We start from the raw sequence: 23,259 nt of genomic DNA on the forward strand, positions 1-23,259 counted from the left end.
ACTTTGTTATCTGATAAATATCGGGTTCGTTCGAGTTTACGGGTATCATAATTAGTATGGGAGTTTTAAATTCTTGCAATATTCCTGAAATCATGGGATCGGTTAACTGTCTTTTTAATCTCGCAGTTCGTGTAGAAACTTGTCGGCGATTATCATGCAATATTTCTTGAAGTGTTTTGAAGCCGGAACAGAAAGCAAGATAAGTTCAAGGTCTGAGGCTTAATTTTTTTGTCAGCTAATTGTCGCTCGCATATTCGTTATTTAGCGGAATCCATAAGAAGCAGCAGCATCGACTCGTTGATCTGAAACTCATGCCAGGATATCGGTGCCATCGAAGGTTTCCGTTAAACGATGCGATAGCATGTGAGAATCAATCACTTTGAAACCTTAACGTGTGTCAGTGTTCGCTTTCGATTCATCCAGAGTTGCAAGAAATCGTGAAAATGAGAAAAACGCATCAAGTTTTCGAGCCACGAGCTCGGATCGATAGACAAGATTTGAAGATTCTGTCAAAATTTCATGTCGCTCGGATATAAATTGACTGAGAAATCTGCGCCACCGGATTGAAAACATGGTCGTTTGTTACATATATGCGCCATGCCGCCATTTTATTATTAATTTCAATTACAAGAATCTAAGATTTTCTTGAATTATAAATTATAAAGCCTTAAAACTCAATTTGCTCCAAGTGCTTTCGTTTGCTTTGAGAAAAAAGTCTACTCAAAAGCTGTACTCCCGCCTCCTCCCGCCGCCCCCATCCCTTAAAAAAAATTACATAAAAAGTATACGCGGTACTTATTTTTTGATACTATGGTCGATTCATGAGCATTAAATCAGTTATAATTACACATAGTAATAAGGAGAAAAAAAAGTATTTTTTAGCAGGCCAGTGTAATCAGAGGACTGGTGGATCGACCACATCCTAGGAGGATAAGGAACCACACTGCTCACAATCAAGCGGAAGGTAATACACTTCGCGATTAACAAACTTTTCTCCAAGCGACCATATTTGTGTTTCTCGGGTCGGTGGCGGTATAAGCGGTTTAATTTTTCAAGGGTTTGCCCTGAGAACGTCGAGAGTTACGAAACGGTCCGAAGCACAGAGCTCGACGAGCTTTCGTACGAATCAAATCGCAGTCCTGCGGAATAGTTTTTTGTTATTTCCATCTACGGATTACTCAGCACAAATAATGAACTTGATCGGTTCCTTTGGTTTTTGCATATTTGTTTCGGTGTTGACAATCGCCCAATGTCAAGTGATCGAGTCTATGTACGGGAAGCAAATGGAGATTGGTGAGTTCCATAGTTTCAATCCCGATAAAAATAGAAAAATAACGAATATGCGCTGTTCCTACATAAATCGGTTCTGCACGAAGTTATTCTACGCAAATTGATCGTACACAATATGATTTGGAACAAAATAATTTTACACAAATCCGTCCCGAACGAAACGATCCTAGACGATATTATCACGGACAAGATTACGTTTTCACGTTATTATTTCACACAAAATCCTGCTATTCAAAGCAAATCTATGAAACAAAAATTGAAAAAATGAAAAATCCAACCGGTAATCTGTACACGGAGTCCTCTTCTGGAATAATCTTACACCAGGTGGGTGAAGCAGCTCCATGGATTGTATAAGCATGGAGATCTATAACCTACACAACTTGGAGTTGCTTCAGAGTAATTTTTTCTTCCGAAAATAGTTGATACCCGTGAATTGTTCACCCATTGAAAATATTTATCCGCAAAGTAGCTTTGTGATTTGGCTGATTTAAATTTACAGAATAATTTTGTGTGGGAAACTCACCTTAACGTAAATTTTGTACAGCATCGATGGGCACTCGAAAAGAGTGAGCCGCGAATCGAATGACATTTTCTTTTTCTTCTGTGACTTCAAGTTTAGAGTATCAGTATTGCAGGAATGATAAGAAATCTTTGGTGTGACGGTCAGTTCAAAAATAATATCATTTCTTAATTCCGACGATTCGTTGGGAGCATGGCCGGCCAGTGTCAATGTTATAAGGTCTCGGAGTCAATAATTCTTCCAAGATTTCTAAACTTCATCCGAATGTCTTATGGAATACGCAGAGCGCGCAAGAACTTGCCAGCGATAATTACGAGAGAAATCTCACTTCAAATATTTGAAAGACTCTGTTTAATGAATAAACCTATAATAGGTTTCAATTTTTCTCTTCCCAGATTGTCAAACGGCGCATCTCGGAATAAGGGAAACCGTCAGAAACAGCATGTGTCGAGTCTACGATCGCATCGTTGATCTGAAACCCATACCAGGGTATCGGTTCGTGCTACCGGTAGCTTCCGTTAAACGATGCGACGGCTACTGTACGACTGGCTTATCCTGTGAGCCGATAGAAACAAGGATGACTGAAGTTTACGTTGATTTAAAACCTTGGTACGGCCGCAGGAAGATAAGGCAGTGCGCTGCCGTCAAGGTCGAAGAACACGTCCGTTGCTGGTGAGAATTAATCATTTTCGAACGTTAATGTTTGTCAAGTGTTCGCTTCCGATGTAGACGGAGTTGTATTGCACGCCTCTTCCTCTGGATCATCTCGTTGTACCGCTGCTTTATACCGATATCGCCACAGTTTTAAAGCTATTATTTAAGAAAAGATTTTTTGTCCACCAACTCGCGAAGATATAGTTCTCGTCATTATTCTTTGTGCCAACAAGCCACAACGATCGGGCAAAACAGACCCAAAAAAATGGGTAAAAAAAGTAGCAGAAGCACATCATCGGACCAAGAAAATAATCAACTGAGGATCGAGAAGACTATAAAAGATAGGAAAAGAAAATAAATGAATGAAATCCTAGAACGCGATATATCGCGGTGCTAATGCCAAAAGGGCGTATCGAGTTAGTGTGGGTAAGTATAGCGATCACGCTCTTTCGGCATTAGTACCGCGATATTATTAAGACTTGGCAACACAGCCACGAGTTGCTATATCAACCGCAATAGCGGTATTCGGTTAAAAAATCTAAGTGATCTGGCAAAACAGATATGGACGTGGTGTGAGAGGCGACAGATTTGGATTCTGGCCTCTTACATCTCGTCCAAGGAAAGTTCAGAGGCAGACTTTGAATCTAGAAAACGGGAATCAGAAACAGATTTAAGGAATACGAAAAAAATTTGAACCTGCAGAGATACTCGTAGAGCTACAAGCGACTAGAACGAACTATAAATGCACTCGATTTGTTTCTTGGTTCAAAGACCGAGATTCTATACCAGTAGATGCATTCACTATCGGTTGGAAAAGATACTTCTTATACGCATTTTCACCTTTCTCTATAATATTGAGAGTCCTGCAGACGATTAGGTTTAAAAAAGTGGCTGAAATAGTAGTATTCCATTACCGACCAGCACAGTTGTTCCATGTAGTTGCTCGATGTTTAGAAAAAATCTCCTCCCCGTTGTGCGACTCGTTTACCAGTAGAATACTTTTCATCATATTTTTGGCGAAGAAACGATTTTTTAATGTGTTTAATTCGATTTGATTTTCAATATAATGGATTATGAATGAACGGTAATATGTAACATGAACATGGAATGTATGTAACAGAAACATTCGCCTGCACTGTGAATCAGCGTGAAGTTTATAACAGTTTGCCGATAGCGCGCTTTGCCTTGAGGGAATTGGCGTTTGATAGCGAAAACAGTTTTCTCTCCATCACGGAGATAATTTACTCCAACTTGGGGTAAATTAGCACCCTGAATTTTTTTCTCGGTGGGTATTTAGCATTGTCCACGAGTTGAGGGTGCGAATTTACACCCAAGTTGGTTTTTTTTTCCGTGCGGGCTCAAAATGTAAAATCCCACCGAGCCACTAATGTTGTACAGATGATACAGACTTATTTTTTCTGTCTATCGAGACTGTGATGTTATCAACAAACCGCGTTTTCCGTTCGGAAATTCTTGATCGGTATCAAGTTCTCAACTTCGTATGTATTTTGTAGCAAAAATTACAACCGTTGCTGACGCGGCAGCTGATTACTGTTTTATTACGTAAAACACCAATTTGCAGGTGTAAGTGTAAGAATTTGCCGATGGACTGCAACGCACGACAAATGTACGATTGGAAAAGTTGCAAATGTGAGTGCAAGGCAGAAAGAGAGAACAAAATGAAATGCGAAGAACAAGAAGGAATGTGGTGGGATAAAGATGACTGTTCCTGCAAGTGCACGCTGATGCCAAGGGAATGTTCAAGTCAAGGGATTTGGAGCGAAACTGACTGCACGTGAGTATCATCATCCCAAATTTGAAAGCTGAAGGTCTTGAGTTAATGTTGCCGATCTGTGTTTACTGGAATCGCTATTTTATTACGGAAAACACCAATCTACAGGTGTATGAATGAACTACCAAATCGCGAATATGAGCACGAGGACGAAAAAAAGAACAGTACCGAATGCCAGAAACAATTAGGAATGTGGTGGGATGAAGATGAAGGCTGCAAGTGCATGATGTTGCCGATGAAATGTACGATTGGACGTAGATGGAGCAAAGCTCACTGCAAGTGAGTATTATTCTTCCAAATTTGTGTACCGAGAATTTTCACCGCGATGTCATCGAGCGATTGCAGTGTAATGTCTTCAATTCAGATTCGCTACATCAACAATTTCTATGATCAATGCTACATATTTACGCACATTTATTCGATTTCAGGTGTGTTCAATAATATAATCCCATACGAGTCTCCCTGCGTTTATACGGTGTGGCTTTACTTCTCCGCAAGTGGCCGTTGTTTTGCTTGATAAGCTTCTTCTTGGTTTTGTAATGAAGATAATTTCAAGCAATATTGTTATTTGTTTTTCACAAGTTAAAGATATCGTTTTATCATGCTCGAGGAAAAACTTGAATACAAAACTTTTGTTCAAACGAATAAATATGATGTGTGTTTAAAAAAAAAAAAACAAACAACATGGTCGCACGTAACTATACAGATCCCTGAAAAACATTCCGAGTTTCATGTTCGAATATAATTTCCATTTCATAAAAGTTAATCGTTAAAGTTAAAAGACGGGAATAAAAAAGGGATCCTAGAAGTAGAAACAAGCGGTTGAGGTAATAGATTGTACATCGAGGATGCAAAGTAGGTCTTTTCACGATGAGTGGCCCGGAGACGAATATTGTGTGACAAAAGCGTGGTTAACAAGCTTTATTCTCATAGCGGAGTGCAAGCAAAAGCACTTTTTCCCCACTAGGACGAAACATTTTTTGCACTATCATTGGAATAATGTCGGCAGTCATACAACAGTGTAATTGTATCAGAGGTTAAAAGGTTATTCCTTCCTCTCATTTTTTTCCAGAGGGCACTTCGTACTAAATCCATCAATTTTGACCCTCGTCACTTCTAGGGTTAATTTCGTGTGAACTCTTTCGCCATATTACTTTGCACCCTAAAATTGATGCTATTTTTATTTATTTTTTCCGATTGTCTTTTCTTCCGTTTGCAAAAGTGGTTTGAAAAATGGTCACCCTGTTTATACGGATCCACTGTCAATTATACCTGTCGTGGTTCGAGCGAAAACGTTTTAAATTTTCTCCATCATTGTACTTCAAAGGGTTTCACGAATAGCGAGAAATTTTACGAACTATAATTGCTGCTCGAATTAGTAGAAGTAATACTCCTACCTTTATACGCTCCGAATAGATTACCATCGCGTATTCCAGAACGGTGCGTTTAATCTTCGATAATCCCGGATATTCAACGATCAATGATAAAAGATTTATACAACTTTACGTTTAATCACGCCAATTTCCGAAGAATTTCACCGAAATGTAAAAGGATAGAGAATAATGATGAGAAATAAAAAAACGACAAAAGTGCGATTGTACGTTACAGCCTTAAATTAATTAAAAATTGTTTCTGATCCCAACATTATTATACAATAATTGAACAACAATTTCAACGTTATTCTAACGTTCCGAAAGTTTGACAGATTATTTGTAACTTTTCATTGAATTCATCGTTCAACTGGATGAAGAAAAATCGATATAAACAAACGCGTGAAAAAAAATTCATCCTGCGGAAACTTTGAAAACGTTTTGATTTCGCAAGGAAAAAAATTAGCGAAATTCAAAATAGCTAGAGCACGCATCGCTTCCTCCCAATAGAGAATCATCATTACTTCTCATAAATTTTGAAACACTTCACCGTAAGTTGCGAGAACTTTCGAAAATTTGTTATCCCGGAAGCGGCCGGTGCCTTATTTTCCGAACGGTTGACTTCAAGTGCACGTCGATATTTCCCCTTCTGATTAACCGAAAGTAGTTTCTCTAGAGAATTTTCTAGAGAATTAATAGATGGGTTATTAAATTTCCTATTCAGCCTCGAGCGAATGAAGAATTTCTCATACTCGTTCGCATTTAAGAACTTGTTTACTTTAAATTTAATTAAATTTCACTACCAGCTCCACTATGTACCTGTTATAGATATATAATATATAATGTATAGTATATACGTATATACGTAGACTTTACCTTAGACCAGGGCAGAATCAATTTCTGTACGTATGTATTATACTATGTACAATACATAATCAAACTTTCCCGGAGCACTTTAGATATATAAGGTATAAATTATCACTCCTGAAAGCATATTTCCCTGACATTGCAAGGTACCTGACTAATTTCAACATTATAGACGGATCGGAAGATACCCTACATCTGTTTTAATTTCCACTTACAAGGTAGCAGAAGATGTTAATTTCGGTAATATTTCTTTTTAGCTAGCTTATAGACGGGATTTTATTTCCTCATGCGCGAAATGTTATTTTATTCGTGAGTCAATTACCGATTACCACGAGGAATCTTACAGACTTCGGTATGTTTCTAGAATTTCGCACATATACAATAAAAACGGAACGGAATACCTTTTGATTTTTTCTGATCTGGTATACCAAAGCACTCGTCGAGAAATCTTTTTGTCATTTTTTTACCTTCAGGCCATTAAAATATGCAGTGATATTCCACAAATACGATACTTTTTTTTTAACTTTTGTCGAAAAAAGCCCTAAATGTGACAAATAAAATTATTAAATCAAGAATGCATTGGAAGAGACAGCCGATAACTGAAACCTTTTTGGTCTCTCATGTGTTTGCTGAAACTCACAGTTTTCATATTTTTTGAATAATTTTTTTTCAATTCGCCCTCCGAAAAGGTTCACTTTGAGAATTTGAAAAATATTTACAATAAACTTTCTCGAGCGGTACTAAAATTCGAATAATTTGGAAAAGTTTTAGAAAGACTAGCCTGTTTGGCCAAGCATGCCTTATACATTTAACCGTTGTTGAAATCAGTTCGATTCACTCGGTAATAAGTCTCCCCAATTTATTATTCCAATGTTCATACCTCAAGTCACGTGAAATCATGTAACATTTCTTTTTTATTCATTTTTTAACAACGTCAACTGTCAACCGACCGAATCGATGCCGAAAGTTTTTGCGGAGTTTGAGCCGTCAAACAGCTCTTCGAAAAAGTTTGACATCTCTGAAGCGTCGACCTAACTTCGGTCTTTAAAAATGTATTCGATGTAACACGTCCATCGGCTCGCACACGTATCAACCTCCGTGTGATTTTATTTATTTTGATCTATCGAAAGGAGACGTAAACGAAATAAACGAACTAAAAAACAAGGATGCACTCGGAGAATGTTTAGTTCTTTAAAAGCTGAAATTGTGTTACTATGTAAGTTAATCTTGGACTTACTATAAACATACAAAAAAACAAATCTTCTGTCAACGGAACTAAATTTCTTCAAATCATTTCGAATGAAAGACAAAAATATGTCAATCTTTTCTATGCAAAGTTTTGGTACTGCGAACTGAAAGATTAAGTTGCGATTGCGAAATCATTTAGCGAAGCTTGTTGTATGTTTTTTCAGTTATTATAATTTCAGAAATTGTCACTTTAGTGTAATCTATGCTACACAAATTAAATTTAACATCGATTAGTGACCAAGGAATTTGCGGTTGTTAATTGTACGATCATTAAACCAATTCCAAATCTCTATAATTTCGACAAAGAATCGACTAATTTCTAGTAAAAAGCGTGATTAAAAAATTTCCGGATACCATCCTGTTCGCCTAACCGGCGGTGCGTTTCCGGCGGTGAACTGCACCGGAAATAAGTATCCTAGAGTAATGGCGACGGTTTCGTAGAAACGTGGCGTTGCGTACGTTGCTTCGAGGCCGACTCGCTGCCCCAAAAAGCGGGGTTGAAAGCGAGGGGGGAAAAAGGGAGAGAGGGAGCATTCAATTATGTACCCTTTGCCAAACTGTGAGCAAAACTAATAGCTTCGCCGGGAAAGTGAGAAGTTATAATTTGTTGGCGCCGGGAAGTCTGCCCTGCAAAGGGAAATTCCTTGCGAGTTTTTGCATCGCTGAAGAAAGAATGGACGAGGCAGCAAAAGCTCGAGGCTTCTGCCTGCTCCCGAATCATGATCTAAACGCGTCTTCGTTCTCCACCCTCCAACCTTCGCACTCTCCGGAGTTTCAACCCTTCGAAAACCCAGGGCTAAACTCGCGGCTTTGCACTCCTCTGTTTGAATTGTTAATCCTTGCGTACCCTGTCTTGTGTTCTTACTCGTAGCTGCAGCCGGTTGGGTCCTTTCAAATTTTGGACGCATTCGCGAAACTAACGTTGTATACGTCGCGAATTCGAGAGACATTTCACTCTCTTCGGATTAACGGATGAACGGGGTGAACGGCTAGACAGACCTGCGAGAACCGCATCGAAAATCTCAAATAGAAATCGCGTTGTTTCGTCGTTTCGAAGAAAGTCGGTTTCGACGGAATTTAGAGAAAAAAAGGAACATTTCAATTGAAACTGTGTAGGTAGATATACACATAAGAGACGGATTGGCATCCGACAAAAGAAATTGCTGTGACAGAGGAAGAAATTAAAACATCTCATTACATACATTAACTGATACGAACTTATTTTTTTTTTAATTAATTTTGTAGTCGGAATCGGATGAGAAATTTGAATTATCGAGTCAAAAAACAGTAGACGAATATGGTTTTTCTGACATTGTTGATATGAAAAGGTGTTTACACCTGAAATTAAGTGTTTTTAAATTTCATTCCAGATTACAGGAACTTTTTTAATTAGACTTGACTCGATTAGCTTCGGTCTTATCATATTTTATGATCGTTTTTTCCGCCACTGTAGGTTCCATAATACAATCGTAACGGTAGTTTCATCGTTGAAATCAGAAAACAAGTTCGCATATCATTGCAATACTGGATATAAAATGGATAAAAAATGCTAAAAAAGTTACGTGTGTTCACGAGAGTCGACTCGATAGATAACAAAGTGAAGAATCGTGTCAAATTCGTTAAATCATTCGAATAATTTACAAATCGCAAACGAATATTCAGATTTGAATTGAACCCGAATCGCTAGAGGTTCATTTGCAAATTCCGCAGCACGAGTTCATTTTGCCATTTCGTTTTCTATGTCAACGAGCAGCGAGAGTAAATCAAACACTCGAGATATTTACGCGTTAAATACGTTTTACAAAGCGCTTGAATGCGATGCGATACGCCGCATCAAACTCTGTAGAATAGTTTGGAAATCCGTAGAGAATTTCCCCGAGCTTCACCCTCGCGCTCGCAGGACGTAACCCTATTAATTCAACCCCTTTGGAATGGGACTCTCGAAATATCATGGCTGAATCCACTGTAGGTACTAATGACTACCGAAGACCAACTGTCTACTTCGATCGTTGCACGAGAATTCAGCTGCACAAGATCAACCTCGCTGATAATTGTCCTACACGGTGTGCGAAAGGATTAATGCATGAATCAAGTTGTCGTTTTTTTTTATATTCCAACGTTTGTAGCACGCGAATTATAGTTGGAAAGTTTGCATTTCATCAACCACAAATTAAACGATGCAACTTACGTTTGGATTTTGTGATAAGGATGAAATAAAATACAAATTATACTTGCATCTACTCGCGTATATGTTTGTTGTAAACACAGAGGTATGAGAAATCAGAAATTTCATGCAACGATCGATGACATTAAAAAAAAGACTTTTAATTCAATCGAATAAAGATATCAATCACATTTGGGAATCGTACGATTGATCCAAATGAAAATGTTATTTGGTTGCAAAAATTGTTATTGAAGCGAAATAAATTACTAATTTGTATTTCTTCGATTTGAATTATAAAGAAACGTATTCAAATTGTAATTTGGACTTGATTTTTTGCTCCAAACAAAAATACAAATGTAAAACGCGGCTTGTTATCCTCTCGATTACGAATTACGTAATTTGTATTAACATTTGTAACTTATAATTTGTAATTGACAGATTACAATTTTGCCAATGACTTGTCGTGTCCCTCGAGCAGCTGAAAAAAATTCGAGAAAAGTGCTTCCGCGGTTTCCGGAACCTTATATTTCAAGAAGAGTCGCATACTAAAGGTGAGAAAATTTATTGCCAAAGACATCCGACGTTGCCTAGCAAGTTTGCCTGTGAAACTGAAATCGTGGCGTTGAGGATCAACTTGCCTATATATACATATCGTAAAAGCAACGACCACGAACGGCGTCGTATTTCCTTTGCGAATAGAGAGACCATCCAGAGCACGGAAAGCTACAGGGTCCGTTGAAATCCTTTACGACAGTTGGAACAATCCATGTGTAAAGCGCCGCAAGCGTTCCACTGAATTCGTCATGAATATTTTATGATTTGTCAAGGTTGGGTCGCGTCCAGGTCTGAAGCACCAGTCGAACTACGTGATCATTTCCTGCATTATACACGTACAGGGCGTTTTGTAAAGATGAAGGATCTGCGCTAAAACGACATTACGTAAATGCGTAACATACTGTTTACGTATTACTATCCGGTGGCTGAATGATAAGTAAAAGCGCTTCGCCTTCGCTATAACTCTGAGATGAAAACCTTCGCTCTAAAAGCACCGAGGCGACATCGTAAACGACAATCGAGTTCCTTTTGGGGCTGTAGGTATAAGGGAGGTGCCGAGGCAAGGGTAGCAGAGAACGATCATTTTATTTAGATTTTTATTTTGACTAAACTAACGGATGGAACAGAGCGAAACAAAATGCATTTGAAAGCTGCGGAATGACTCTCTAGAACACAAGAACGTTTTTCAAATTACCTCAAAAATTGACTCCTGTACGTTGGTTTGAACGGAGCTTTGCAGAAGACGATTTGCAAAACGGTGGCCACGTTTGTAGGCAAATGGAATGGTTGAGACACAAAAATCAAGACTTTTTAGAATCGTCAATGAATCCTTTAAGCTCCCACGGAATGTTTTTCTTACAAACTGGAATTTGGCTTGGTTACTATTTCTTTCGTGATAAAAGTATTTCCGAAAGTCTAAAAAAACACGCCATTTAATGAAAGAAATTGTGACCAACCCGAATTTCAGTTTAAAAAAACTTCATTCCGCGAGAGCTTGAAGGATTCATTGACTATTCTGAAATGTCTTGGTTTTTATATTTCAAACATCCCGTTCGCTTGCAAACGTGGCCAACGTCTTGAAAATCGTCTTCGTACGACAAGTTTTTGCAAGCACCGCTGGATTCAAAAGATTTTTAACTCAGTCCAGAATTTAAGAGTTCTCGAAAGAACCAAGAACCCCGATATAGATAATAATAATACTGCAAATTCCAAGTCAGGCGTAATAGAATTTGACGAAGAAAGAATATAAAATGGCAATAAATTTGATGAGAGAAGTAAATATTAACCGACTACTGCGATTCAAACTATGAAACTCACCAACCTTCTCATCCTCGTTGTGCTTAGACTGGATTTATTCACTTTGGTGGATTGTCAACGGCGCAGGAAAAATGCAAAAATCGAATTAAACAAAGTTCATGATTTCCGCAGTAATCTGAAGATGAGAACGACAAAAGAAGTACATCACAGGACACCGATTTGACCGAAAAACCTTCCGGCAGGGTTGCGCAAATCACAATCCGAAAGTGAAGGACAGGGGGTCACAATCGGAGGGTTTAAGAGTCAGTAAAGGGACCGAAGTTAATTTTCGTTCGTAAAAAACCGCAGGTTACGATGCGTACCGCATCCTGCAACAGCTAGAAACGTTGTGCAACTGGAAAAGGATTGCCCCGTTCATTTATACGGAGTGTGCAATTTACTACGAGAAAAGGCAGACGACGCTGCACTGCAGTGACGGTAAATACTTTCAGTTTTAAGGGTGAAGGTGAATTCCCGAGGGGAAAACGAGAGTGGCTCACCTCTCCAAAGACAAGGAGTTACGTCATCACTGCCGACGCCTCTCTTTCATTTCGCTCAACCGAGCGACTTTAGCAGCGGCGTTCTGTGTCGCTCCATCCCTTTACGCCATTTGAAAAAAGAGACAGGGAACAATTGGGCGCGTTGCTTTGGGATTAGGGGTTGCAGGCTGTACTCGATTTTAAAATAGTCCGAAATATTTCCAAATATCCAAGTTCGCAAATCTCAAATTAAAAATAGGGAATAGCGTTCCGATTCCACGGGTAATTTTGAACAAAAACTTGTCAAGAAGTTCTGGTTTCACGTGTTAATTGATTATCGTGATTCATCCCATTTTCCATTTTTACGTGAAACTAGAATTTTTGTGTTTTTTGATTTACCTTATTATCGACAACATTTTTTACTTACGGATAAATTTTTCTTTACCCGTCATTTGAACCGCTGTGTTATTTCCGAATCTACATACCAATGTTTCACAGACACAAATATGAGAAAGGTAAAACGAATGCATAAGTGAAATAAAACAATTTCAATGGTTCGCGATGCGCGAAGATTTGTGAATAAACATACATCGTGAAATGTTCAGAGAATTTCTGAAGAGAATAAAATATTCTCCGAGATAACTTATATATACGCAATAAAGTTCGGCCGCGAAGATAGAATAAAAAACGACTTTCGAGCTTCCCGAATTTTTCATTTCCTCTTCCCCTCTTTCCGTCGTCGGTCGTTATTCCTGTAACAGGTTGGTATAATCTTGAAGATGGGAGAGGGAGGCTTTTGTCGGATGGATTCAAAATTTCAACCTTCAACTCTGTACCGCCTTCTCTAAATTGTCAAGCTTTGTACGATGTTGTTTGTCGTCATGCTTACTGTTAGACACAAAAAACGGAGGAAAGTTTACCCTCACAAACGAAAATTATTCTCTACTCATTCTAGTTGTTTAAGGCATTCATCAAACAATATTGTACATTCATTGTTAGGTAGGCGATTAATCTTTTACTCATGCAATTTATGTTATATAGATCACGAATATTGAGGTTCAAGACAGCTTGTTTACTCGATTATATTTCGTACAGACAACTCTTCGACACAGAATATTGTCGCAGCAATCGATATGCTCGGAATAGAAAATAGAAAGATAAAATCACCTTTGAATATTAGAAATTCTTCAGTGTATACTTTCGAGCTAAATTCGTAGAATCCTAACAATCAATGTATTGCATCGTTTAATTACAACTGATAAACGGTATTTAATTTTCCGCGTGGTTATAATGAACTCAGTTATTAATAATTACGTAATTCGTCTGTAGCGTTTTCGGATTAAAATGGAGATGAAACATTCTCTGAATTTCTGTGATTAAATTTGAGTGATTGAATGGCATCCTCTTGAAAAAATTATCTTCAAAATGAGTCTATAAATTGATGTTTAAAATAAACAAATTTCCAAATACGAGTAAAATTTTCTCATCAATATTCATTGGATACAATCATTCATCACAAGTTAGCTCATTAATAATTTTCTATTCATTAAACTCAAACGATGAAGCTTCGGGGGATTCCAGTACAAAGACCCTTAAACATAATATATTTTTATACAACGATCGTACGAAATACTGCAGGCGAGCAAAGTATTTATACGAGAGAATTTCGACGGGCAAAAAACGTCGAGGGGATTGGATGACGTTGGCAAATCCCATCTTCCCGCGGCATCCCGGCGAATATCCAGAACGAGAGACTCTGTCAGAGCCCAGCAATCGTGAAATAACTTGACATAACAGTTACAGGTATGAGAGAGAGAGAGAGAGAGAGAGAGAGAGAGAGAGAGAGAGAGAGAGAGCGAAAAAGAGCGAGGGAGAGAAATGGAGAAACGAGTGGAGAAGCCGTGGATGAAGTAGAAAATAAAAGAAATTTGGTAGAACTCTTAGTATGGATTCGCTATGCGGGGTAGGAAAGAACTCGGTATAAGTATTCTTTTCCTGATATTGCGACCGCGAACCGAGAGAATAGATCCCCCTTCGGTATACGTCTCGAAAGATTGCCGACAGCCAGTTGCCGAGTGTTTGTTATAAGCTGGTTCGACTCTGCTATTTCATTGCGAATGATAGGCTATACCCGCGAGAAAACACGGGAAATGAAAATTCTTCGTTTCCAATCATCGATGTAAAGGTCACAGTTGATTTTCCCGATACCTTTCTGGTGCGCGAATACCAAAGAAAACAATGATCTTTGATCAACGTAATATTGTTCGTAATAAAAAAAAAAAAAATACGAACTAGGTGATATGGAAATAGTCTCGGATTACGATTGAAAGTAGTTTTCAAGCGTGAGACGTTGTACGTCACTTTTCCAAAATTTTGGAAAGGTTTCTCGATTAGGATTCTAGATTCGTAACTTCACCTTGCGATTAGTCACACTTTGGAATTGGCTTGAATCACATCTTTCAACGAACAGTGTTGTATATGGTACCTTGGCTTCCTTTTTTTCAAATGAATTGCACAAAAAACCTTTCTCGCCGGTTGTGACGTGACTACTTAATCCATGTTGAGCCAAGAGAGGTTGTGGCTCGGAAACAACCTCACCATACGTATGGCTGGCTTTACTCCCTAATCGTGTCTGCGTGAAAAAAAAATTACGTTCTACCCGGCGCCATTTATTATCGTTTTATCGTCGTTGGCCATCGTTAGGGTTCGAAGAAACGGACGCAATATTTTTTCTCTTCAACATCCATTCACCGAGATAAATTGCCGTTTATAGAAAATTGTATTTATCGTTGGTCTTAAACGGTCCTCAAACGATAATCAAAGTACGTATAATTGAGAAAATCGTAAATAAGCGAAGAGTAACCGAATGCTGTTATAGTTTCCTCAAACTAGGGGAAGAAACCGCATCGAACGATTCTTTTCCAAAAGAGAAATCAAGCCCAAGTCTACGTCGGCTCCGAAACCTGTTGGAACTGGTTTTTCGTATGACAGGAAATCCGTTTCCAGATGAATAACTTACTCTTCACCCTGTCGCACACCGAGGGTCGCAGAGAAACCCAACGTGGGTCGACGGATTGGGACTAAAAACTAGAGTTGTGGATGATGCCGGTTGGATGTATGTTCTACTGATTCAGGTATCAAAGCCCGAACCGTCCGAGTGTAAAATTACGAAACGAAGCTGCGTCGCTTTCGTGCTCGTACCGAGTAAGTAAGGTCAACACGGCAGCTCGTCCGATCATATCTCAAAGCACCTTGGCAGTAGCTGCAGTTACAATTGGAGCATGTTAATCGAGTCAGAATTCAGGGAGATTTTTAGGGAAGACAAGGGTTTTAACTTCTGAAGGGGTTGCAGAATTCGGTCTAATCTCTGTACCCGAAACAATCTCTCGAGGCGCTTGAGTGAAATTAATGGATAGTTGAAGTAGAGCCTCACCATCGTCCGAGTGTCTGGATAAGGTTCGAGGTATGGTATCCGGCATAAGCTCGCACATAGATAGGAAGAGAGTAAATATTGCGGACTTAGTCTCCGCACGTTTTCACCCTTCGGTCTTTCATTCCGCGGACAACTGCCAACGATAATCTTTCAAGCTTCGGCGTATTATCCTTGCAGACACATTGCGGGATCATTGTAGTCCAACCACAACCCTTTTCCATCATCTCAATATCAAGAGCGGATACGAGGCTCGGGGAATGTCGCCTTTTTCATTTATATACTCGCGCCGTTTCGAATTGGGGTAAAAATAACGACCCAAGGATTTGGATGGATGAAAGTATTTTGTACGAGAACAGAGGTAAACGGAGGCATGGAAACTTTCCGCGGGTATCTTTTCCACTCTTTCTTTCCTCAATTTTTATTACTCTCCCTCTTTCTCTCACCGACACGTCGCGATTGACGCGTGTCTTTTCCGAGTCAACCAAAAGTGCCGGAATGGTACAAACTAGGAATGATTTGACCACGAAAACATGTTTAATTTCTTTGGTGGCACATAGTAGACTAAAATTCGAAACCAATTCCTTTTGCAAAGATTGTGAATATGAGACACTTTGATAAATTTTCCAAAGTACACTCGAGTTGGTTGGTTATTTCAGGATTTACTCATTTTCATTCAAGTAAATGATTCCGATAGACATTGAATAACCCGGCTCGTAAATATCTCGATACGATCAAAGGATAAAAATCAATTGCGTAATGACAAAAATATTTTTTTCACTCACAGGCATTCCTTTGATTACGGCATACGGTTTTTACAGATATTTTAATGGTTTCAACGGAATAAATACTTACATTAGTGAGATTCGTGTTTGAAATCACTAAGTAATTCCGAGTTAATCTGTGATGTCGCCGTAAGCCAGCTTCGACTGCATCGATATAGTTGTAATGAAAGAAGCCGGGAGTTGTGAACTTTGCGAAGAAAGATGGATACCAACTTTTATACCGTGTATATATATATATATATGTATATATATGTATATATGTATGCATGTTACAAACTCGCGTACATACAACACCTGGATAAATATCGCGAGAAGCCGGGTTTAAGCAGGAAACTAAAGTTTAATCTTTCCGTCTTATAGCCACAGCTTAGCTACAGATTAGAAGTTAGACGTCGTCTGAAGCTACACACCGTGTAACTACCATAAGCATTGAAAATTATATTTCGCGTATACACGAAAGGGCGGCTTGACGATAAACCGCGGGGAAAGGTTAGAGAGCGAGACTAAAAAGTTTCGTAACAATTTAGGTAATGTGCGTGATTGTGAAGAATTCAGAGGTCAAAAAAGGAAAAAAATTAACATGCGAATTTGGAATGTTTGAAATGTGTATAGGAGACATTAACAACAACGGAAAATAATACTATTCCAACTCTGTGTGGGTGAAGTTAGAGAATAATTTTCGATTTAAACACACTAAAAGTTTGATTTAGGATTCATACAAATTTTGATCAACGTCATCGAGTGGCAAAATAAATTCAAATTCCGTGAATTATCCAGCGACTAATAAATCACGCGAAATTTCACGGTATTCCAAGCATGCAACGACTCCGTGATTACAGTTCAACTAACCGACACGTATAAAGAGTCTGCTTCGATTAGTATCATACATGTTTTGGCCGTTGTATAATTCAAAATACTAGACGAAAAATCGAACAAAACGTCGATTGTCTGCACGGCGAATCGAAATCGAATCCTTTACCACAGAGATTTCGAGTGCGTTATACGATTCGTGTCGTCGACAGTCCGAGCATTAAACCTGTAGCTGAACGAGGGTACTTAATTGAAATATGGATCGATATACGCGGTGTCTGATTGGCTTCGGGGATTGATTACGGATGTACCGTGGGATACGGAGCACGCGGAATGTATGTCCGCAAAACCAATTGCGGATTAGCTCTAGATGTTCGGCAAACGATCGGAGGCTGAATTTTTTTTCACGATTCTTCATCCCGATTTGAAAAAGTAGATTTGCCGAAAATTGATACCTACTATTTCGTGATTTTATTAGACAAGATCGTAATCGTACATTCATTATATTTATCACATTTTTTTTTTGTACCACGTTTGATCGTTAGATGTATAATTTGAAAACATTGCACCCGTATGTATGTAATCGATGACGATCGATAGATGTCAATATTGAATCGATGACTGAAGTAAAAGGGAGAAGATCTGTTTCAGCAACTTGGTAAGAAATTATATTTTGATTGAAATGTATCGTCGTAGAGTGAATTCAAACAAATGTACCAAATTTTAAACCATTTTGTAGCGATTCGAAACGAAACATCGATATCCAAACTCTTCATGACAATCCCGGTATATTTTATTCTTCTGTTTTCAAAGAAACATTCTTAGCTTGCGCATGAATAAATTTGAAAAACAATCAACGCCTTACTGATTCATAATAAAATTAATAAAAAAAAAAAAAACGTATCGATCGCTAGCCGATCAACCCCCTCAAAGATGTTCCATATTTATTTCTCATTCCTCCCTCCGCTCCTGCCAATTGGAACCAGAAACTTATGCGTATATCACCATTGCAAGCACAGGTTGAAAAGCGTTCGCCAGGGGACGATAAACAGCGTCAATCATGTTGAGTGGTGCAAGTCCGATCCGCGCGTATAAAGTCGAATCTCCTCCCTGGATTATATCGAAGGAGCTGAAGCACCGCGGAGGGACAGTAAAATAAATTAAGTATTATCCGCAAGGAATAACGTGGATTATATATATATATATATATAGCCTTGCGGAATATCGGGACAAATATTTCCTCTTTGGATTATTGCGCGGGGTGTATCACGATAATTGTTTTTATTTGTAAGGTTTTTCACTGCTCGGAGAAATACTTTTGATTATACATGATAATATATATAATGGTCATACTTTTCTGCTGCAATTCAGTACAGGCTATGTTCCCAAGGATAAAATTACTCTTCGTTTATGAAAACGCGCAGAATTGAGAATACAGTGAGTGAGTTTTATTGATAATAATTACATGTGATATATTTACGATTCATTTTATTCGAATTCATTTCGACGCATTTCAAATGTTTTCTTTCGATAGATTAAACGACTTACAAGGAGTATTCAAAATTATTTAAATTGGTCAGACCGAATGAATTTGGTTTTTGTTCAATTGACTATTTAGTAAACAACATACACAGGTCATAAACAAAAATGTAAACCATCGTACCCGTGATCATTAGTTATGCGGTCAGTGAAAAGAAAAAGATTATTATCAAACGAATTTGTTCGATTCAAATACAAGTCCCATTATCGCTGAATCAATTGGTGGTGAAATTTCTTTCATTAGGAATTTTTGAGAATCATTCGAGTGCACCGTGTGCGATAATCTTGTAATATAAGTGGCAATAAACATGGCAATAAATTTGGTACATGGCTCACGACGTGTTGAATTTGCATTGTATATGTTTAGCGGAATATAGCGGCTACACTTACGCATATCGAAGCCTCGAGCATAATCACATTAGCCATCGTCGTTGCTCCAACGGTTTCATCTGAAACATAAATATCGTACTCGTTGAAGCTTTCGTGCAAGTTGCCACAATTTCTGACTGCTATTATTTCCTCTCGATATTTATATGATGTGCGGCTGACGTATATCCGAGTGAAATGCAAGTGTTCACTGTTAATTCTCGACTACGATCAACTATGCGAAGCTTCGTTAAAATTCAAGTAAATTCATAACATAACCGCGGCTCACACCGAAGTTGTTGAATCGGATATCCGTGCTTATTGAGGACGGGTGTAACAGCGAGGGGTAGATTTGCGTAAAAAAATTTACCGTGTGAAAAAAAATACTAGAGCTAAAATTGAAAATTAAAATGAAAAGCAGCATGGGAACAAATTAATCGCCATAAATTAAGAAACGAATCGGGCAAATCGTTTGATTCCAAATTAAGGGTGAAGCGAAAAACCGGATATTTTTATTATGTAATGAAGAATAGAAAAAAAAAAAAATGAAATCGAAGCTTCTGAAATTCTTTAACCCCTTCTCAATTCGTCTGCCGAACAGACTGTCGTCAGCACTGTCTGTATTTGACGGAACTTGGAGGGGAGGGTTTAATGGCTAATTTACTAAAGCCAATCAATCGAAGGAGAATGATTCATTATAGTTTGAAAGCACCGGCTGCACGGCCGGAATAACTTTCCGGACAAGAACAACACCGAGGCAACGGAATTTTCCTTTCGACGATCATGGCTGATGAAATATTATAACGCGATGAAAATTGTCCGCTTCGATCGCGTTTCAGCCGCACAGACTGACGTAATGTAATTATCGCGAGTGCGTAAAAGAAAATAGTAAAAAGGGCGAGAGGGAGAAATAAACGGAAATAAAAAACAAAAATAGGAGAAAATAATCAACGATCATAGTCGAAAACGTCCCGCCTTAAGCAGAACTTTTGATCCCCGAAAAGAAAGCTCTTGTCCGCCAGTGTCTATCTATCTATTTATCTATCTATCTATCTATCTATCTATCTGTCATCTAAACCACCAGACGAATCGGTGGTAAAAGCAGTGGTGAATCTAACGAGTATTATCATTTTCTCTAAGCGTCAAATTTTTCGGTGGGCAAATCTTTTGGCGTGGTTCAAATGTTTCGGAAATCCGAAGAGAAGATCCGAGGCAAGATTTGGGATGATTCGGTGGTGCGAAAATATTTTTTTACCGAGAAATTGTGCAATTTGCGTTGGCTTAATTCAGCCTGTCGACGATTTTCGATCGAACTCCTCCAGGGTTGAGCATCTCTGTCGATGGCGGGGCACCGATGGTCGTCATGGCAACTCGTCAGCTCAACCCCAGGCAGACCGGGGTGGGTATAGAGGATCATTCAGTCTATTCCCGACAAACGATAGACTTCGGCTGCCCAAGGATTTAAATAACCATTCAATTTTTCATCGATATTAAAAACCGTCAGCGTCTCAACGTTGCTGATTTCCCGATACGAGTCGATGTTATTGTTGTAATAAATTTAATGGAAAAATTTTCACCGAACTTTTAAAACGATAAAAGAAAAATCAAGGTAGCATTTAGTTTCAAATTTATTGTACCGAATAGGTATGTTGGGATAAAAATATAAATAGAAAAAAGAAGCATGCCGTACCAACATATTATCTTGAGACTTATAACAGTCACATGAAAAACTGAAAATTTTGTGAAATTTGTTTATATTATTTACAAACGTAAGATATTTAGCGAATAATTTAATCGAACGCAATTCTGACAATTATTCTGGACGGTGATTTAAAACTATTTTCTGATTACATCGGCGCGATAATGGATGACAATAAAAAAAAAAAATTCAATCCTTTAATCGCCTACGACCTAAAGTCTTTCGAGAAACTAACGTGGAAAGCAATCAATTTGTACGTGCATTGAAATTTTTATTTCATGAGATTTTATGCCTTTGATAGGAATTAAAGAAGAAAATAGAAGGGTAACGAAAAAAGTTACTACACCAAATTTTTAACATTGTTGACTAAAGAATTGGTGAAATATACGAATGGCCGCTAATTGTACGGAAGAAAAAATATCGTTTGGATTCACGGCATACAGTTTTAACCATGCTATTTTTGCCTGTCGCTATGTTACCTCGGATTAAATCTTCCTTTGGTACGATAAAAACTATTTATACAACTTGCAGAGTTTCAAACTGAATAAAACTCGCACTCCTAATATTATCCACAACACGGATGAAAAAGAAAAACCAACCGAAACCATCAAATTGAAAAGGATCTACAGGTTGAATTGAATGTCGATTGAATTCGTACGCCCAAAGCTATTAATTAGTCCGGGAACCTCAATTAATCACAGCGCAGAGCCAGGGTTTAAAAAAAAGTCGGACTGTTTTTTTTTTTTTTCTGACCGAATATTCAATCCCGTTACATTATTTTTCGGCAACCAAATTTCCACCTACTAAAAAAAAGAATCTTTATCGTGTCAAATGAAAAGTGTTTGAAATTGTTTGAATGAAATATAATAAAGTAATCTGTGAATCATGAAAATTGTATAGATTCACTTAATTTTTTCAGTCAGTTGAGGATATCCTGAATTTCCCAAATTTGCAAATAGATAAGGCGAAGCTCGTTTGCTGGCTTCGTTCGAAGCCGTAAGGTGTAACCAAAATCGTACCTAACATACACAAATTCACTTCTCATTGTCAGAGTAATTCGATATTGTAGTTGAGTATAGGACTGAGTGAAAATATTTGAGAGGATATTGCGTAAATATTTCGTCAACTTGTGTTAGCAATGGCCTAAATTTTTGTTGCACGTATCGACACTTCAAGTACCAGGCTGATCCTGCGAAGCACAGATTTGACTCTTAATTTATCGTTGATCGGCCGGATTACGTTCGGGTGTAGTAACGGTGAAAATTTCGCAAAACCGTGCAGCTTAAGCGAGCTGCAGAATTCTCATCTCAAAAAAGCATCTCGTGTATTATATTAACTGCGGTATATGACCAGGAACTGCACGTATAATGAGCAAAGTTGCTGATAAGAGTGAAAGTACCGGAATTTCTTTTACTTTTATGAATATGTAAAGAGTGTCAAGCACGTTGACGAGGGAATTTTGACAAAGGAAATTCATGTCAACAGGCGCGTGTAGCCTGAAGCGAAAACTGCGGGATGAATTCTCTTAATAAGACTAACTGCGGGTGCAATCAACTGGATCGATTCAACGTGACGGAAAATTTCGTGCGTAGCGTCTGTAAAAAAATTTCATTATTATGTATATTAGGGTGGGCCAAAAAAATCGACTACTTTTTTTTTTACTTGATACTCCGAAAGCTTGGTTGGTAGAGACCTCAAAAACATTCTCTCCAAGTATGAGCTCTTAATTTTAATAGCAAAGTTTCCTCCGCCTCGCGGTTTTCTATTTTTTTCTTATGGTGAGGAAGAAAAATACATATCTCAGTATCTACTATTTATAAAAAAAAAACGTGTATCATATTTTTGTAGGAAATTGAATTCTCTACAAAAAAGGTCTCTTACAATTTTTTTGTATACCTCACTGTTCAGAAGATATTCACCGTCAAACTTCAATGCACAATATTCAATTTCCTACGAAAATAGGATACATGTTTTTTTTTTTTATAAATAGTAAATACCGAGATATGTATTTTTCTTCCTCACCATAAGAAAAAAAATAGAAAACTGCGAGGCGGAAGACCTTCCTATTAAAATTAAGAGCTCATACTCGGAGAGAACGTTTTTGAGGTCTCTACCAACCAAGTTTTCGGAGTACCGAGTGAAAAAAAAAAAATAGTCGATTTTTTTGGCCCACCCTAAGTATATTGTGTAATTTTCTGTTTCTGACAGTCCCGGATTTTGTTACGACAATGTCCGTCACGTGCAATTAAAATCGCGAAGAGAGGGACGAAAGGTACGACTGATTAAAACGAGCAGATCCGTATTTTCCGTCCCCTTTGGTATAATTGTCAGCGGTTATAATCGGCTCGAATATATCAGGCCTTCATAGAAGAAATATGTTCCGAGAGTGCGTTGA

At 38.1% G+C, this 23,259-nt stretch overlaps 3 protein-coding genes across 9 annotated transcripts in view; 2 read left to right on the forward strand and 1 right to left on the reverse strand.

The window, feature by feature from the left end:
* Nucleotides 1-23,259, reverse strand: part of LOC124302148 (uncharacterized) — an 88,233-nt gene that overhangs the window by 35,275 nt on the left and 29,699 nt on the right. For 6 of the 7 annotated variants that reach the window (XR_006907641.1, XM_046757975.1, XM_046757977.1 and 3 more), the window contains one exon: nucleotides 19,190-19,248. The exons of the other annotated variant lie outside the window; for it this stretch is intronic. The gene's annotated coding sequence lies outside the window, so the exon portion shown is untranslated. The remainder of the gene's footprint in view (nucleotides 1-19,189; nucleotides 19,249-23,259) is intronic. 7 annotated transcript variants of the gene reach the window in all.
* Nucleotides 1,137-2,486, forward strand: LOC124302864 (uncharacterized). Its single transcript, XM_046759434.1, has 2 exons — nucleotides 1,137-1,293; nucleotides 2,206-2,486. The coding sequence occupies exons 1-2, from the start codon at nucleotides 1,191-1,193 to the stop codon at nucleotides 2,484-2,486; spliced, it is 384 nt and encodes a 127-aa protein (XP_046615390.1). The 5' UTR covers nucleotides 1,137-1,190.
* LOC124302150 (balbiani ring protein 3-like) lies at nucleotides 4,074-5,858 on the forward strand. Its single transcript, XM_046757981.1, has 3 exons — nucleotides 4,074-4,259; nucleotides 4,365-4,535; nucleotides 4,685-5,858. The coding sequence occupies exons 1-3, from the start codon at nucleotides 4,090-4,092 to the stop codon at nucleotides 4,695-4,697; spliced, it is 354 nt and encodes a 117-aa protein (XP_046613937.1). The 5' UTR covers nucleotides 4,074-4,089; the 3' UTR covers nucleotides 4,698-5,858.

The sequence above is a fragment of the Neodiprion virginianus genome, chromosome 4 (genome assembly GCF_021901495.1).
Source record: "Neodiprion virginianus isolate iyNeoVirg1 chromosome 4, iyNeoVirg1.1, whole genome shotgun sequence".
Lineage (NCBI taxonomy): Eukaryota > Metazoa > Arthropoda > Insecta > Hymenoptera > Diprionidae > Neodiprion > Neodiprion virginianus.